Source organism: Primulina tabacum, chromosome 8 (assembly GCF_025594145.1).
Source record: "Primulina tabacum isolate GXHZ01 chromosome 8, ASM2559414v2, whole genome shotgun sequence".
Lineage (NCBI taxonomy): Eukaryota > Viridiplantae > Streptophyta > Magnoliopsida > Lamiales > Gesneriaceae > Primulina > Primulina tabacum.
The window spans coordinates 3,980,580-3,998,175 of NC_134557.1; the positions used below are offsets into that span (position 1 = coordinate 3,980,580).

The 17,596-nt window shown below is 33.6% G+C and overlaps 3 protein-coding genes across 4 annotated transcripts; 2 read left to right on the forward strand and 1 right to left on the reverse strand.

The window, feature by feature from the left end:
* Positions 1 to 82: 82 nt before the first annotated feature.
* Positions 83 to 2,145, forward strand: LOC142553098 (peptidyl-prolyl cis-trans isomerase CYP18-1-like). Its single transcript, XM_075663102.1, has 5 exons — positions 83 to 243; positions 367 to 437; positions 645 to 806; positions 1,496 to 1,654; positions 1,867 to 2,145. The coding sequence occupies exons 1-5, from the start codon at positions 237 to 239 to the stop codon at positions 1,948 to 1,950; spliced, it is 483 nt and encodes a 160-aa protein (XP_075519217.1). The 5' UTR covers positions 83 to 236; the 3' UTR covers positions 1,951 to 2,145.
* A 712-nt stretch (positions 2,146 to 2,857) lies between these two features.
* LOC142553097 (uncharacterized) lies at positions 2,858 to 9,319 on the forward strand. 2 transcript variants are annotated; one of them, XM_075663100.1, is made up of 13 exons: positions 2,858 to 3,169; positions 3,612 to 3,796; positions 3,875 to 3,978; positions 4,186 to 4,263; positions 5,261 to 5,364; positions 5,478 to 5,564; positions 6,164 to 6,366; positions 6,622 to 6,823; positions 6,896 to 6,946; positions 7,019 to 7,117; positions 7,217 to 7,276; positions 7,423 to 7,547; positions 7,846 to 9,319. In XM_075663100.1, exons 1-13 carry the CDS (start codon positions 2,939 to 2,941, stop codon positions 9,056 to 9,058), a joined length of 2,742 nt encoding a protein of 913 aa, XP_075519215.1. In that variant the 5' UTR covers positions 2,858 to 2,938; the 3' UTR covers positions 9,059 to 9,319. The 2 variants fall into 2 exon arrangements, with proteins under 2 accessions (XP_075519215.1, XP_075519216.1); XM_075663101.1 differs by having other exon boundaries at positions 7,426 to 7,547.
* Positions 9,320 to 12,294: 2,975 nt separating this feature from the next.
* LOC142553099 (AT-hook motif nuclear-localized protein 22-like) lies at positions 12,295 to 14,061 on the reverse strand. The gene has a single exon (XM_075663103.1). The coding sequence runs from the start codon at positions 13,634 to 13,636 to the stop codon at positions 12,719 to 12,721; it is 918 nt and encodes a 305-aa protein (XP_075519218.1). The 5' UTR covers positions 13,637 to 14,061; the 3' UTR covers positions 12,295 to 12,718.
* Positions 14,062 to 17,596: the final 3,535 nt, after the last annotated feature.

The following is a 17,596-nucleotide window of genomic DNA, read 5'->3' on the forward strand; positions in this document are numbered from 1 at the left end:
TTTTCATTTAAAAGGCTACAAATTTATTTGATACCCATATAGATTTAATTTACTTTAATAGTAACAAAGAATAATAATTTCGAATCACTTGATTGCGACTTCCACCCAAAAGAATCCCGGAACACAACAACCAAAGGTTCTCGAAGCTAGCCGGGACAGATATCACTCAAACCACCGTCAAAGCTGTGTTGATTTCCGTAGGAGGAGAATTTTTTGATACATCTTCTTCCTGCCAAATGGCACGTATTGTTTTCCTTTTCCTTTTATTCTGTGTTATATGAAGATTAAATTTTTTTTTTTAACCAGTGAGGAGTTTTATCAAACAGTTTCTGATTTTTTTTTAATAACCTGTTGATTTGTAGTCAGTTACGCTTCACACGAATTTGGGCGACATCAAGTGTGAAATATTCTGCGACGAGGTCCCCAAAACTGCTGAAGTACGTATTTGATACTATTTTTGGAATTTATATAGACACTCGTATTTACAGGACTAAATTTGTCTTTCACTAACATTTGGATGACTGCCATGCCTCACTATCGCTCTGACCCTTTCGATGATCATATTACCCAGTGTTTTTACGTTCACTGTATGCATTTTCGTGTAAATTTGAGGGTTTTTTTTTTGGGTTAAAATTCTGTTGCAGAATTTCTTGGCCCTGTGTGCAAGTGGCTATTATGATACTACTACTTTTCATAGAAATATTAAGGGTTTCATGATCCAAGGTGGTGATCCAACAAATACTGGCAAGGGTGGGACAAGTATATGGGGTAAAAAGTTCAATGATGAGATGAGAGAGTCTCTCAAGGTATGAATTGTGATTTCTTGCTCCGCTGGTTTATATGCTGGTGATTTAGTTCTATTTTAAAACTCTTCATAAATTTCTAAAGACCCTCATTTGTGGGCTTTTACCTTTAAGTAGTCCGAACTCTAAAGTGCACATGACACAACCGAATAAACAGAACCTCATCCCATGTATTTGCAATTTTGGTAGAATTTTTACTTTGACTGCCTAATGTTAACAGTGTTACTTGATCCAGAGAACTTATACGTTCAGACTGTTTCCTCTTTCCTCTCCATATTAAGGTCAGTTAGTGCATGTAAACTAATGGGATGAGATGGTGTGCCTTTTTCTCATATGATTTATTAGTTCATTTAATTTTGGGAATTTTAATTGGATGTGGAAGATATAGGGAATAGTTTCTTAGTGTAATTGCCAGTGCATGAGTATTTTGACATAAGTAACCTATTAACCTCAATTCCAGTAGGTTGATCTTTCCTAGGCAATTTTTGCAATTCATAATTCATTCTCGTGTACTGATATAATCTACAACACAAGTAACCTATTAACCTCAACTCCAGTAGGTTGATCTTTCCTAGTCAGTTTTTGGAATTCATAAATCATTCTCGTGTGTTGATATAATTTGAATAGCATAAAGTTGATTTTGTTACATGAACACTGACCTCGATTCTCTTGTTCTTTTGGTTTTCATCCAGCACAATGCTAGAGGTATATTATCCATGGCTAATAGTGGCCCGAATACAAATGGAAGCCAGTTTTTCATTACATACGGGAAGCAACCTCATCTTAATGGACTATACACCATCTTCGGCAAAGTGATTCATGGTTTTGAAGTTCTTGATATAATGGAAAAGGTATGTCAAAAGGTTTTGACCCCCGTTGTGTTGTGTTGTGTTGTGTTGTGTTGTGTTGTCAGGGACTAATCATAATCAAGGCTAATTTAAAATGTCATTCTGAAATATCATTTTTATTGTTGTTTATTAAGTTAGAATTCTCATTATATTCCAAAAACCATTTTTTCGTTGGCCATATTTATATAACAAAACATTGTTCACTTTTCTCCCAGGCTCCAACGGGACCAGGTGATCAACCTCTTATGGAGATCAGGATTAATCGCGTTACAATACACGCCAATCCACTTGCTGGTTGAGTAAACTGTTCAAATACTGTGTCGGGTGTTGATGTGTTTGGAAATTCACCATATTAAATTTGATTCCCTGGAGTTTGATGCTTTTAATTGGTAGACTAAGCAAAACATAGATTTCTTCAACCTTTTTTAAGGTTAAACCAGTGGAACTTGTGTATTTTGGTTGTGATATTACCTTAAATTGACAGCATTCTCATCTCCGACGTGTAGTTCAATTGTTTCTAATATCTTACTTCGGGCTTTAAAACATTGTATCATATGTGTATTAACTATGTTTTTTCTTTTCATTTGGTTTACTCTCTTTTCTTAAATACAATTATTTTATTTATATAAAATTAAGAAAATATGTTTTGGATTAGGTGCTTCGATGGCTTTGTATGGCGTAATCTTTTAGCATTCTGGCTTTGTGCTTTGTTAATTTCTTTTCTGAACCCTTTGTGCTTTGTTAATTTCTTTTCTGAACCCTTTGTGCTTATACATACTTGAAACTATTTTCAGCCTATTATTATAGAAGGTTGATTTGATGAGAAAATTTCAAATAATTTTTTTTAAGAATTTTAAAGTATGTTGTCTTATTTTAAAAAATAATAATATGAAAATTTAGATTCAAAATTCATCGGTATGAAATTACCCTTGCAATTTACATTATTTAGTATTTATAATAAAATTGGATTGTACATCTACCATGCTTGGTCAATTCCTGTTCCATCGGCAAGTATATTTTTTTATATGATTTTACGAATTTTTATTTACGAGATAAATTAATTTTATTATAAAATTTATTATTTTTTCATAAAGAATAAAAAAATATTCATTTCATAAAATTAATTAATAAAATTAATTCTTCTTAATTTTTATGAAGCAGAAAATAGTCAAATAATGACCCATGACAACACAGTAAAAAATTAAAAAGAAATATTTTTACGGAGAGCTTCCTCGACAAGCTACAAGTTACCAAAACCAGTTGGAGCTAGGTTTTGCTGTCACTGAAATGGCCGAGGACGAGAGGTTATCAACTCCCAAGGCCCCTAAGCCGAATTCGACACCAAATGTTCCCGAGAAGTTTGCCAACAGCAGTAACCCGTCCAGAAATCTGAAAACTGCAAAGGAGTTTACATCATCAGTGGCCGCGAGAATCGCCGATCAGCCGCTTCAATGCTTCGCCCCCGAAGTTTGGGGTGTGCTCACTGCCATATCAGAAAAGGCACGCCAGCGCTACCAGGTTTGCCGCTGCTCCAAAAGACTTGGGTTTTGTTCTTTGGTCCGTTGCAGTTTGCGACCTACTATGTTATGGATACTTGGAGAGTTTTCATGCATTTTTTGTCTGGGGTTCTTTTTCGGAATGTGTTATAGAATCATGCAAAGGGCTGAAAAAAAATCTCCCTCATAAAAAAACTGACAATTAGATTTGTGTAATGTCGCTGACTTTTAAGTGTTGAGAAAAATCCAAGTAAACGTCCCTCATATAGAATGTGCATCTCTATGGCATAGACTGAGATAGTGGGTTTAGATTATGTGGCTTTAGTTTGTTTTATTATGGCTTCTTATATTGATTGCTGTGATATGCATGCATTAGCATCTAGCTTTTCATACTTTTGCCGCACTTCTTTGCTTGCTGCATAGTTACATTTTATGATATTGGCTGATGCAAGTATTCGGAACAGAGTATAAATATGCCTCTGACTTGCGATGAACACTGTATCGGTCGGTTAGTGGATAACACACATTTTCGGATAATTGCACCTGCTGTAAGTGGTAATCATTGCAAGATTTATCGGAAGAAGGTTGCTACTGCAGATACGAAACTTCCATCGGACAACTCTTGTTCCGTGTTCTTGAAAGATTTTAGGTTATTTATTCTTTAGCAAAGGTCTATTTGTAGATTTTTGCGTAGCAATTTTTTTTGATGGTTTCAATTTTTACACAGCACGAATGGTACGTATTTAAATTGGGAAAAATTGAATAAAAGTGGACCTGAAGTGAAGCTGTGCCATGGAGACATAATCTCAATAGCAGTTGCTCCACATCATGGTACGGTTAGTTGAATTTGTTTAAATTAAATTCTTTTGTCAGATCTTCTCTTGCCTTTTTTTGTTTTGCTCTTAAGCATGGTGGAGTTTTGGCTTTATTTGGTGACTTTTCTTTGTTAATTATCTACAGTTTGAGACCGAATAATTATATTATTTGGGAACTTCCATCAAATTTACTCACGAACTCTGTTTTCTTGATTTTATGCAGAACATGCTTTTGCATATGTATTTCGGGAAGTTCAGAAATCCTCTGTTGTAAATGATGGACTGCTAAAGAGAAAACCTGGTAAATTGCTTTAGAATTTTGTAGAATGATGGAACAAAGTTAGTTTGATACTATTGTAAATATAGAGAGGATTTATAGGGATTAGATAAGACTAATTTTGGAATGTTGTTTTTTAGGAGATTTGTTAGCTAAGATTGAGTAGCCGGTATATAATTCATATTGAGAAATATTCTTCTTTCAAATCTATGTGGTATCAAAGCCTACTCTCTCAAAACCCTAGCCTTCTCCATCGTAAAAATATGTCATGAGCACTGAAACAAAAAGCCCAACTTTTGAAGTGAAGGAATCTAGATACAGAGATTGCTGGAAGAATTGGGAAGAGCTACAAGAAATCCTATCAAAATGTTATGTTACTATCAAACTGTCATTAGCATTGCAAAGAACTATGTACGTCATGATTAAACAAAACACATCGAGATAGATCGACATTTCATTTTAGAAAATTTTAGAAGGCAATTATACAATTGATCTAATACTCCTACAAAATCACAAAGAGCAGACATACTCAGTAAAGCTCTTCCGAGAACCAACTTTGTAGAACTAAGTCACGAGCTGTGAATATTATAAATTTATACCCAGCATGAGAGTGTAGAATGATGGAGCAAAGTTAGGAATTTGATACTGTTGTAAATATAGAGAGGATTATAGGGATTAGATCAGACTAATTTTGGGATCCTGTGTATTTAGGAGATTTGTTATCTAAGATTAAATCCTTATTATGTGGTGATTGATTTGCACTATTTGTATAAAAATTGTATTGTACTCGGTAGAATTCACAATGAGAAATATTCTTCTCTCAAATCTACAAATTTCAAGCTATCTATTTTAGTTTTTGTTTTAAATTCAATATTATAGTTGCAGTCTAAAGATAAAGTGCACAATTTGGGGCTTGCGTGCAAGTGTACTGGAATCTCTTTCTTGAATTTCTAATATATGTGGGCGTAGTGGCATGAAGTTTTTATCTGTATATTGCTTATAGCTTAGTCATTTTTTGAAGAGGAACTGGGTGCTGAGAACAAAAGACTAAAAGGGATTGGCATAGGAGCTTTAGATGGTCCACTATCGCTTGATGATTTTCGGAGCCTTGAAAAATCAAACAAGGTATTAACTATTAATATAGACTTTTAGCTTTTGCATTGCTACAGTATTCCAGCAACTCCAATGTTTTCATACTTTATGTCACCTTTTATACAAGTGTTGGGTATGCATTGTAGGAACTTAGGAAACTTCTGGAAGATCAAGTTGCGATTGTCGAAGCTTTGCGCTGTGAAAACCGTGCATCTACCGAGAAGCATGAATCTGTATGTCTTGCTTTGCTCATACATTCTATTCTTTTTTAAAAAAAACTTTTTATGATCATATGCCTTTGTGCATTGGTTTATGGAATGGCGCCCTTGTCATCTAGAATTTATCTCTTACTTATCTTGAAATATTTCTTTATGAACAATGGTTTTGCGGCTTCAGAATTTATGGTTGAAATTCATTGGAATCTTATTATCAACTTTCATACTGAAGATTTGTAGTGTATGAAGCATGTGAGAATAATTCCTAAAAAATTATTATTCTGGGATTAGAACTTACAATTAGAGTTCATTGGACGTGCAGCCTCCATTGTAGTTGTAATATTCTTTGATGCATATTATTGTAAACATGTTGCCTTAACGTTATGTGAGGTTAAACATCTTTTTTTCTGCTGCGGCACGTAAATGTTTGTGGCATACTCTGTATTCTGTAACTCATCGAACATGATGAAATTTACATCATCATTTTCCCTCTCCGTCACTGCATAATACGATTTCAAGGACAATTTCTGTACGTGATCCGTTTTATTTTGCATGCTGTGTGTGGTATTTTGATGGTGTCTGCTTGCAATAATGATCGAGAGCGCTTTATTTTGCAGGAAATGAGAAAGTTGCAAGAATCAATATCAAAATCCTATCAGTCCGAGTTCAATATGTTGAACCAGCATTTAGAAGCTAAAAAGAAGGAACTGGCAGAGCTGAATAGAACATTTTCTGAACAGAAACATGAGATGGAAAACCTTAACAAAAGACTTATCGCATCTAAGCAATCGTGTGTTGAAGCTAATGAAATAATTTATAGGTGAGAAATGAAATTAAACAACTTAGGTTCAGACTTGATGGAAAATGCGCAAACCATTCACAATCATTGTTCTTTAAACTGGTTGCAGCACTTTTCATCTGGCTTTTAGTTTATGATATTGATTAAAGTTACTTTAATTGTATATTTCTAAGCTTTCTACGGCATCTTATAATATTATTTGCAACAAACTCAGATGGATTCAAATTTTCTTGAGATATGGAGGAAATATTTTTTGTGTGTGTTTGCTTGGTTCAGCCAGAAGGCATCTATGTCAGAACTGAAAACTTTATTAGACGAGGAGCGTGATCAGAGAAGAGGAGAGCGGGAGAAAGCTGCTGCAGACTTAAAAATGTCAATCCAGAGAATTCAAGCTGAGACTGCGGAGGAAATAAAAAGATTGTCAGATGGTGCTCTACGGCGGGAGAAAGAACAACAGGAAAGGATAAACAAGCTTCAGGTAGAGAAAGTGGATTTGTTTTGGCTTTAGTTTGTTTTTCTGGCAGAGCAGTTAATCATGACTTTTATTCAGGATGCAGAGAAGGAAAGGTGTTCATTGGTGGAAACTTTGAGGTCCAAATTGGTACGTTTACATTTTTCTTCCTGATTTCAGAGTGTCTTTGCATATAAAGTTGCTGTGCTCTGTTAATTGCAGGAAGATACACGGCAAAAGCTGGTCGACTATGATAATAAAGTTCGCCAGTTGGAGGGTCAAATTCATGAGGAGCTGCTTGCTTCTGCCAGGAGCAGAAAAGTATAGTGGCTTAATTCTATCTGCCGAGATATGCTGCTACCATTTTAAAAATTGCTAAATGTTCCATATTCTTACTTGTGCTTTTGGTTGAGTTCACAGAGGGTTGAAGAACTTAAGCATGACAGAGAAAAGCTAATTAAAGAGCTTGAACACGAAAAGGTAGGATTTGCAGTACATTTTGTTTACTGTTTGTTAACATTATCAATATAAAGTAAATGCCTGGGATGAAGTTAAGCCATCATTAATCACATATTAGGGCAAACCAAAGTTTTATGTGTCGAACTGAGATTCTTTTGTGCTTATAGCAGGCAGCTCGGGAAGAAGCTTGGGCAAAGGTGTCTGCACTAGAACTTGAGATCAGTGCTGCTTTACGGGATCTTGATTTTGAAAAGCGCAGACTAAAAGGGGCTAAGGAAAGGATTATGCTTCGGTGAGAGAGCGACAACATGAGATGGATTAATGAAGGATTGGTTTAATTTTTCAATAAGTTTAGAAAATTAATAGCATGTATTAATGCCATAAATTTCTTGCATACCTGGACGACAAAAACTTTTTTTAATAGATTTTGGGCGATGAGCATATTTTCTTTTGCATAGATAATCATTAAATAAATATGGCATTGTTTTTTTTTTTTTTTGCTTCCTGATATTGACAGTTATTACCGAGTAATCTGCACATTTTTCCATTGAGCACATTGCTGGTTGGTCACATCAAATAATTTTTTGCAGTGAAACTCAGCTTCGCGCATTCTATTCTACTACAGAGGAGATATCCGTGTTGTTTGTAAAGCAGCAAGAACAACTCAAGGCAATGCAAAGAACGCTCGAAGATGACGAGAATTATGAATCCACATCTGTTGATGCTGACGTCAATCCAGAATATATCGATGTAATTCGATCTTTGGCCCGAGACAAGGAGACCTACCAACATAATATTATAGCAAAGGTAGGATCGGGTGCAGGTCATAGCCATGGCAGAGATCAACTTGAGTCATCAAGTGATGAAGCAAGTATGACAGAAAAGCATGACTGTAATGTCAAAAACTGTGGTGGAGGTGGTCAGGATACCGAGGAGATGGAAATCACTGGTGATGAACATAATGTTGGGGGTGGTTTTGGTTCTGATATCAATGCCAATGGCACAACACCTGTTTTCCTAGGAGATGCTATTGGAACGGAACAATTCCCTGAAACCGAGGGTGTTGGTACATTACCAATTCTGGAAGGAGATGTTGCTGAGACTGAGCATGCTGTGGAAACTGAAAGCCAATCTCTTCGCGGAAGGCTGAAATTCGATTTAAATAAATTTAGCGCCACAGATGATGATGAGATGCAGATAGATGATGAAACAAATACAGAAGCTGTGGATCAGGCTCAAAACAAAAGTCATGGTCCTTCTCTCTCTCAATCGAATAGTCCTTTGGCAGTTCAGAACCCGATGGAAGACACTGAAGGTGGAGGAAGTATCAAAACAGGTGACCTTTTGGCCTCAGAAGTGGTTGGGAGCTGGGCATGCAGCACCGCTCCTTCTGCCCATGGAGAGAACGATTCTCCCAGGAGCAGAAACGACGAAGAAGGTACTGCTATGCCTGTGCAAGACTCCAACAGTCTTGTAGCTGAGAGTCAACACTTACCATCCTCAAAATCTGATGCTCCTGCCGCGAACTCTCAAAATCTGATGCTACTGTGCGAGATGATTGCTATTATTTCTCCTGATTCAAGGGAACAATTTAGCAGTGCTGTTATAAGAGAGAATCAAATTGGGTGTGACGGAATAGCAAGTTCTTCCGAAACTGAAGATTGTGGTGATAAAGACAAAGATGCGAACGAAGCTGTTACTGGAGTTGCTTCAGATACTGAGACTGTTGGTAGAGATGGATTAGTGGCTAATGATGAAATGGAGGAAGACGATGATGATACACAAGAAGATTCTGTTGGATAATTGCATCTCAAGAAAATCTAGATTAGTTTATATATATGCTCTTCTTTTTGTGCAAATTAGTAATTTTTTTACTTTTTATCATTTTGTTTATAGCCGAGGCAAGGGGTCATTGCTGTAAATGTGCATATGTTGAAGAATTTATTCTATTCTAAGTTGACATTTTTAAGCAGGTCGAGATGTTGAAAGTCTGATTTTGTAGGATCGAACTTCTAGCTATCTTTGTGATTGCGATTGAGACAAAATGGAAATGCCCTTTTGATATATGTCCTTTCGTTTTCTCGAAACAATGATAATAATGATAGTGAAGAATGCCAAGAATATCAAGTACTCGCAACTCTTTTTAACTTCCAATGTTATCGACCAAGCACTATCAAAAAGAAAGTTGTATGCAAGGTTTTTTGAAGGTACCAGATTGTGAAAGAAATAAAGAAAATGTGAGTTGTTTGGATTTTCAAAGCATTTAAAATACTAATCTACACTACTCAAGAGGACTGTCCAATGACATGATGGGGCAGCCTTTTGGGGTTTTGGGGGCTTGTTTGTGTTTCACGAATCACGGATTGTTCCTTAGGACTTTAATTCTCAATTCTCAGTATAAAAATTAGATAGAGTTTATATTCTCAAAAAGTAAGTTGTATGCAAGGTTTTTTGGCCAAGTTTGAATATACAAAATTTGTAAAACAAAACAAAAGTGATATGTTAACTAAGGACTTTAAAAAGCAAATTTAATACGACGTTAAAATAGTATACATTTTTTAAAATTTAATAACGTTAATCTATATACACATGTGGACACCGTTTTCATTTAATTACATATGTTTTTTTTAGGGAATTACATATGATTTTATATACCTAAAGTGAGAGATTTAAAAAAGTCCATTTGAGACATAATGTAAAACTCTCTGTTTCAAAAAAAAAAAAAACTGTGTGTCAGCCTAATAAATAATTTGTACGCAATACCTAGAGATGTAAATGAACTAAACCGTTTGTGAGCTATTCGAAACTCGATTCGATAAAAGCTCGTTTGAGCTCGTTTAATGAGGCTCATTAAGATAAACAAATCAAGCTCAAGCTCTACGATATTCGGCTCGTTAGCTCGTGAATATGTTCGTTAATAAATTAATAAGTAATATCTTAGATGAAAAATAATAATTTTGATATTTAATTTATTGATTTAACACATTAATTATGAAATATATATAAAAATCTATTAAATTTATTTATTATAATAAATTGACAAATTTTAATAAGAATATTAATTTTTTTTCCTAAATGTATAATTTATTTTTTAATGAATTTAATGAATATTAAATGTACAATTCATATTTATTGAGCTTGTTTAGGTTTGATAAAAGCTTGAATAAGCTCGTGAGCCATGAATATATTCGTTAAATAAAGCTCGAGCTCGAGCTCGGCTCGATTATAAAAAAGCCAAACTCAAACATTCAAGAGTTCGGCTCGACTCGATTACATCCCTAGCAGCACCTAAACTATACCACGATGCAGGAAAGTTAAACGAAATTTGAGGAATTTAAACACAATCTATGATCTCTTATTAAACTCAGTCGACCTTCAAAATGATATTTAATTAAGAAACTAAACACAATCTCTTACAATGCTTGCCAAAAAATACAGTCTTTAAAAAGTTCAAAAAATCAAATAAATGACCAAACAATTCTGATATTTTGTACGATAATACTTTAGTATCCTTATTAATTAATTTCTGGTACGACGCAAAACACATCTTAAAAAATTAATCCATATATTTACACAAATCCCCAATTAATAGAGAAAAACCTGGTAGATGTTGGGTAGGACTGATTATGTATACTATAATATGGCTCTTAATGCATGAATCATTCCTGAAGCTCCATACAAACATCATCAGCCATATACATGTTTATCCAAACAAAGATAGAGTTTTACATAAACACAAATTGTTAATTCTAAAATATTTTCAGTGGGACTAACTCCATCTTGTTCTCTCTAGCTTATTCCCGATTTCTAATTAAAGGTACTTCATGATAAAATTGCAATAGTCTTATATATCTATCTCTTCTTGACGATTTTGATTATCTATGTTGTCAAAATTTTCGTCATACCCCGTTGTCTATCTCTTTTCTTTTTCAATTTTGATGTTTTTTTATGTGGCATCAATATGACGTTGATTCGACGTGACGTTTACGCGTATAATGTTAAATTAGCTTTCCCATTGAAAAATTGTTCAAACTGCAAAAGGATTGAATAATACATGGCTAGCAAAGACTCAATTTTATTTTTAAGGAAATCAAGATTCAAATTTGATATTTATTACAAAGAGATAGAAGATCAAAAACTGAATTAACATCATTTGGGATATGGTGGAAGAGGGAGTTAGTTTTGCCTTGGAAAAGAGCCAATTTAGTTGAGAGCAGTGCACGTGCAGTCAGTCCAGATCCAATACCCAATATTCATGTCTCTGCACCTCAGTCAACATACAAGAAATCAAGGCATCATGTTATGCCCACACATCTCTGTCCATTTTTCCATAATTACTGTTAACCAACCAACCTCATTTTCATGCACTGCTACTCAACATCTTGCCTAGCTAGCTAGCTACTGCCCACCAAACCAAATGCGTACCTTGAAACTTCAAATTTCAGAATTCCCATTATAATGCAGTATCATCTGAAACAAATATGATTTACACACGCACGCATAAAAAACATGAAGTTAGATATGGGGACGTCAATTTGATGTTCATGAATTTCGATTATAGTTTTATAATTAATAATAAAATAATATATCAAATAAATTCATATATTAGTTATTTACACACTAGTTATACAAAATGTAATAAATTTCAAATGAACATCTTAATTAATATGCAACTTTATATGAACATGTAAACGGTGAATTTAAAGTTTATGATCTTATTTTTTTAAAACAACAAAAGTATATTTGAAATAATGGAACCTTAATTTTACGGCACAAGTGCTCATACAGAAGGTTGAACTTAAACCAAAATTTATACATATATATACTGTTTTTGCTGGATTGTTTTATGCCATAAAAACTGCTGCATATTTAATTTATCTCTATCTAATATAATCTAAAAAATTTGGATGTCATTACTATCTAAAAACGAGAAGACATGTTTTAGTAGGTTAATTTTATGAGATGGTTTGATTCTGGATGTTGCAGTACTAAAAGGAGAAATTTTAAAGAACCAAATTAAAAAACTACAAAAAGAAACCTAAAAGGAAAAAAAAAATCTTATTGCTTCCACAGAAACTGATGGATGAATTGAATATGATTGTCAACAAGTTACCAGAATTCAGTAGATGCTGCAAACATGAAATTGTGAACAAAGTAATTTAAGTAACGACATTCTTGAAGAAAACTTGTAGATTTCATGTCTTACAATGTTTTCACTCCCAGCTTGTAATTTGTAAGAATTCATGACTTTGTACATCCCTAGTTAGTTCTTCTCAAAAGGCACAAGGGCATGTTAGTTTTAACCAGTGCACGAAAACAAGAATCGAGAAAGTGCTAATTATTTAAAAGGATCATGAAGACGAAGATGAACTAAAAAGCAAATTAGATAATTTTCCAGAACTAGAGAAATCATGTCCATAAATTTTAAGAAAAGTAACCAGGTTGTTTGATTTCTTGATTAATTTAAAACGGAGGGCGACCTGTTCCCCAGAAAGCTGCTTCAGCTGGTAATTGGCATGAATTTAGCATATTTTGAGGCATCTCTTGAAACATAGTTGAGTTGGGATTATCCATCATCTGCTGCACTACCATCCCCGTAGATCCCAGCTGCCCGCTTCCCTGCCCTCCCGCCGCCGACGCCTCTTCTTCTTCTAGAGGCAGCCTTTCGTAAGCTGCATTACCAAACGATGCTGCCATTATCACCACCGGCCCGGAAGCCAGAAGTGGCCCAACAACCGTTCCCCCCATGACCTGTCCTTGCCCGCCGGCTAAATATATAGTCAGACTAGATGCCGCTGGCGGAGCTGGAGGCGGAAGAAACGAACCCGAGAGAGAGAGAATTTCGAACCTGCCTTGTAAAGTCATAACCGCACCGGGAGTAGAAGGCTGCCGGAGGGTTACATTCGCGACCGTGCCGTTACCGCTCAATATACAAACACCTCTCTGCCGCCTCGTGGCGAAGATTGATATACTTTCCTGAATATCAGAGCCGTTAGCAATTTCCATAACATGAGATCTGAGTGCATTTGCACTATCTCGAGTGATTATGATCGGGGGTTTAGGCTTGTTTTTGGAGCCGGCGGGGCGGCCCCGAGGTCTTCTAGTGACCTCGCTTTGATCACCAGTGAGCTGCGCAAGCTCTTTGCCTTCAGAAGTCGGCGTGGTGGTAGCCATGTTGGTGGAAGAATTGGTGGTCGGAAGACCATAATTCTCGTCACGGTCTCGCTTCAAGATACGGGTCGGGTTGCTGTTTCCGCTTTGTTCATCTTCTGGATCATTCTGGTGATACTGCTGCTGCTGATATTGGCGGTGGTGGTGGAGCTGAAGATCTCTGGCGAGGAACGGCAGTGGTAAAGAGCGACCTTGAGCTAGCTGATCCATCACTAATCCTTACAAACCTTACACTATCCTTAATTCTTTCAAATATATACACAAAATCTTGACGAGATGGAGGAAATCGATGAAGGGTTAGCTTTTTCTTGAGGAACTCTATAACTAAGTAACCTTCACCTCATGAACATCAGCGTAATTATCACAATTAACCAAGATTTGAGCAGAAATATTCATCTCCCTATTAATATCGTTGCTGATCGAGTTTGTGCGTTTGTGTCGGAAGAGATGAAGAGATAAGACAGTAATTTGTAAGTAAAATTGGTATCTTTTTATGTTTAGGAGAAGATAAGTGAAGTTTTGGTTTAGGGTTTGGTCCCATAGAGACAGAGAGACCGAATAGGAGAGAGATAGGGTTAAATCCGGTAAATAGACAGCGTGCGTTAGGCCGCATGGGAGGTGGGGAATGCTGCCCTTTTTCTCTATTCTATGTCTCTTTATTCTCATCAAAGTCCATACTATTTTCACTCGTTCAATTATATATACTAGTAAAAAAATACCCGCGCGTCGTATGTGTTATTATTATTTTTAATTCGATTATTTTCAACTTAAAAGAGTTGTTCGATTTAATAGAGAAGTTTTATTTAGATTTTTTTCAGTGTAAAACATAAAGTGATTTGAGTAGTTTTTAGTAGGGTAAGAAGGATAATTATGAAATTAAATATTTTGGTGTCATATAAAGTAGTTACTCTAAAGGCCTTATACTTAATAATATAGTTAGATTAATCTTTATTTTGGGAACATACATCTCTCCATTCTTTCTGTTCCGTTCGTTTGACTCGTAAGATGAGATAATAAATTAAAACATAAGAATGACATAATTATTTTTTTAACTCAAACTATTGTTCAACTTGAACCAAACGTAGGATAATACAGATACATTGAATTTCATCATTCGCACCTAACGGTGTTTTAAAAATATTCAGGTTCAATTCAGGAATCTTAATAGTTGTATATGATTAAAAAAAATATTTCAAATTACATAACTAAATCAAGATGTGGGAATTTATTTGCTAACTATTAGCAGTCATTGGTTTCAAGTGGAAAAAGAAAAGACTGAATAAATGATACCATATGGAACATAAAGATTCATGCCAATGTAACGAAAATGTTAAATGATTTGAGCTCATTTAATATATGAATGAAGTCGGTTTTGCAAGCATGGTTTCCAACTCGAACTTTTCTATTTAGAGTAGAAATTACACTTCTATTTCGAGCCGAGCTCGAGATCTTTTGAATTTTTTCGCAACAACTACTATCAGAATATCCTATTAATTTAAGTGAACTATCACAAATATTATAAACTCGATTTTTTTTCCTGAAATCACTTTAATTTCTCTATTAAAACAAAATTTAACGATAATATATATGAATTATATTAATTATCTTCAAAATAATGAGTCCAAAATAAACCCATTGAATCGGATGTGGGGTTGTTGTATACTCAAATTCAATATAAGACAAGATGGAATAGTTAGTCATGACTTTGACCAGGCCCCTATCATGAAACGGTGGCGTTTCTAGTTTAATGCTAGGCAACCAGTAACTGTTAACCTGGACATAACGACACGAAATGTGAGGAAATGAGTTCGGTATATATACATATGTTTATTTTTAAATATATATTATTTTATTATATTATGATATTTATAAATTAGTGATTAGATAAGATTTATTGAGATAGTTGAGCTTTTAAATAAATTAGAGATAACTTCGAGAAAAAATCGGAAAGGGATAGAGAGATACATAAAAATTATTAATAAACTCACACGATGAAGTTGTTAACAAATATTATGACAGTTAAACTGTAAAGAAACTTTGACGTCACATTGACATATCGAAATTCGTTAATATGATGTGTTCGAGTTTAAAATATAGTAAGTTTATTATAGATATTAAAATTTTGAAATTGTATAAACGAGAATCCAGATATGAATCTTTTAATTTGGTTGTTTTTTTCAAAATAAAATTGTGAAAGGATAATTTTGATAGATAACTATTTGAGAAATGACATGTTAGATATTTTAGAACATAGAAGTTCCAAAAAAAAATTGGAGAGCACATGTGAGGCATAGGAAATAGGAATTAATTTGCCCCAAAGATCCACGCAAAATAAACGCCCATCAGACCGTATCTGGTGGGCGATTTTCTCTCTGTAATATTCCAGCATCATAGAAATACGAACGATATATCCAACAATATATCCGAGGAATTTTTATGATATAGATTGTAAAATTTACCTTAAGTATGTTTCAATTAAAAAGGATGATATTCATTGATTAAATTTATTCCACATATCTCAATAATTAAAAAAGGGTAAATAATTTTAGAAAAAAAAAAAAGACATGTTGAAGATTCTAAAATGCCAAAAGTTAAGGACTAATTAATAATTAAAACGTCAAATACCTATTTACAAAGAGTAGGTCTTTTGTGAGACGGCCTCACAAATTTTTATATGTAAGACGGGTCAACCCTACCTATATTCACAATAAAAAGTAATGATCTTAGCATAACAAGTAATATTTTTTCATGGATGACTCAAATAAGTGATCAGTCTCACAAAATACGACTCGTGAGACTGTCTCACACAAGTTTTACTATTTACAAATCACATCAATCTGTCAGTTTTTGAAATACGATGGAAGTTTAGATTTTGCATAACTAAAATAAAAGTTTAATTTGAATTAATATCTCATCGAAATTATATATAGACCTCTCAACAAAACAATTATTGAAAAACATTAATATAGTTAGTTAAAAAAAAAGTTGTCCGATTAATATATTATACTTTCTCAACATTCTGAAAGTTGTCCGATTAATAAATTCTCTTGTAATGTCTCGAGTTCACGATAAATGATAGGACTTAAATAACAATTAAATTATTGAAAAACATTAATATAATTAGTTTAAAGAAAACATAATGATTGGGATGTACATTATAAAATGTATAATAATTATGGCAATGTAATTAAATTACTTAAAATAGGAAATTGAAGCCAACATAAGCTATAACATCTCCAACTATTTTGTTACTCTTTTAGGTAAGTACATGGAAAGCAATACATACCGTTCGTACATGTCTGAAAAAGCAATACATAAATTAATATTATGCTAAACATCAAGAAATATTATTTAGTGAAATTTTATATTTAAAAGAGCTTAAATTTTAATTAAAAGTCTTTTTCCCATTTTTTAAATTCCTCGTAACTAACGAACATGTTATTTAAAATTAAACAAATATTTTTTTTACTATAAATACATAATTTTCTTTCCACTCTCTCTAATTTTTTTGTTGAGAGGTCTATATATAATTTCGATGAGATATTAATTCAAATTAAACTTTTATTTTAGTTATGCAAAATCTAAACTTCCATCGTATTTCAAAAACTGACAGATTGATGTGATTTGTAAATAGTTGTGAGACAGTCTCACGGGTCGTATTTTGTGAGACTGATCACTTATTTGAGTCATCCATGAAAAAGTATTACTTTTTATGCTAAGATCATTACTTTTTATTGTTAATATAGGTAGGGTTGACCCGTCTTACATATATCTTATAAATTGATTCATAAGTTCAATCATTAAAAAATTATTATGAGATATAAAAAGTTTAAATGATACCTACAAGAAATTATTGTACCTAATTTTAAATATTTAATATATTTAGAGTTGGGACGCAAATATATACTGTTTATAAAGCAAGATCACCTCATGGTCTCTCATGACATACCGAATTTTTTTCCCCTAAATACCTTTTTTTCCCCCACAATATCATTTTTTTAAAGTGAAACAACATAAAATACAATACACGATACAATAAAATAAAATAAAATAAAACCTAAAATATTAAATTTAAAATTTTATTAACTTCATAATATTGCACTCAAAGATTTATTATATACATATAAATATTTATATATAATTTTATTGTATGCAATTGCGCGCTAAAAA

Excerpts from the sequence above, each read along its gene's own strand:
- LOC142553098 (XM_075663102.1), top strand. Across the intron at positions 438-644 it reads AGGTCCCCAAAACTGCTGAA|AATTTCTTGGCCCTGTGTGC; the intron begins GTACGTATTTGA and ends ATTCTGTTGCAG. Across the intron at positions 1,655-1,866 it reads TTCTTGATATAATGGAAAAG|GCTCCAACGGGACCAGGTGA; the intron begins GTATGTCAAAAG and ends CTTTTCTCCCAG.
- LOC142553097 (XM_075663100.1), top strand. The coding sequence starts at position 2,939 with ATGGCCGAGGACGAGAGGTTATCAACTCCCAAGGCCCCTAAGCCGAAT. Across the intron at positions 3,797-3,874 it reads GTGTTCTTGAAAGATTTTAG|CACGAATGGTACGTATTTAA; the intron begins GTTATTTATTCT and ends ATTTTTACACAG. Across the intron at positions 3,979-4,185 it reads AGCAGTTGCTCCACATCATG|AACATGCTTTTGCATATGTA; the intron begins GTACGGTTAGTT and ends GATTTTATGCAG.
- LOC142553099 (XM_075663103.1), bottom strand. The coding sequence starts at position 13,636 with ATGGATCAGCTAGCTCAAGGTCGCTCTTTACCACTGCCGTTCCTCGCC.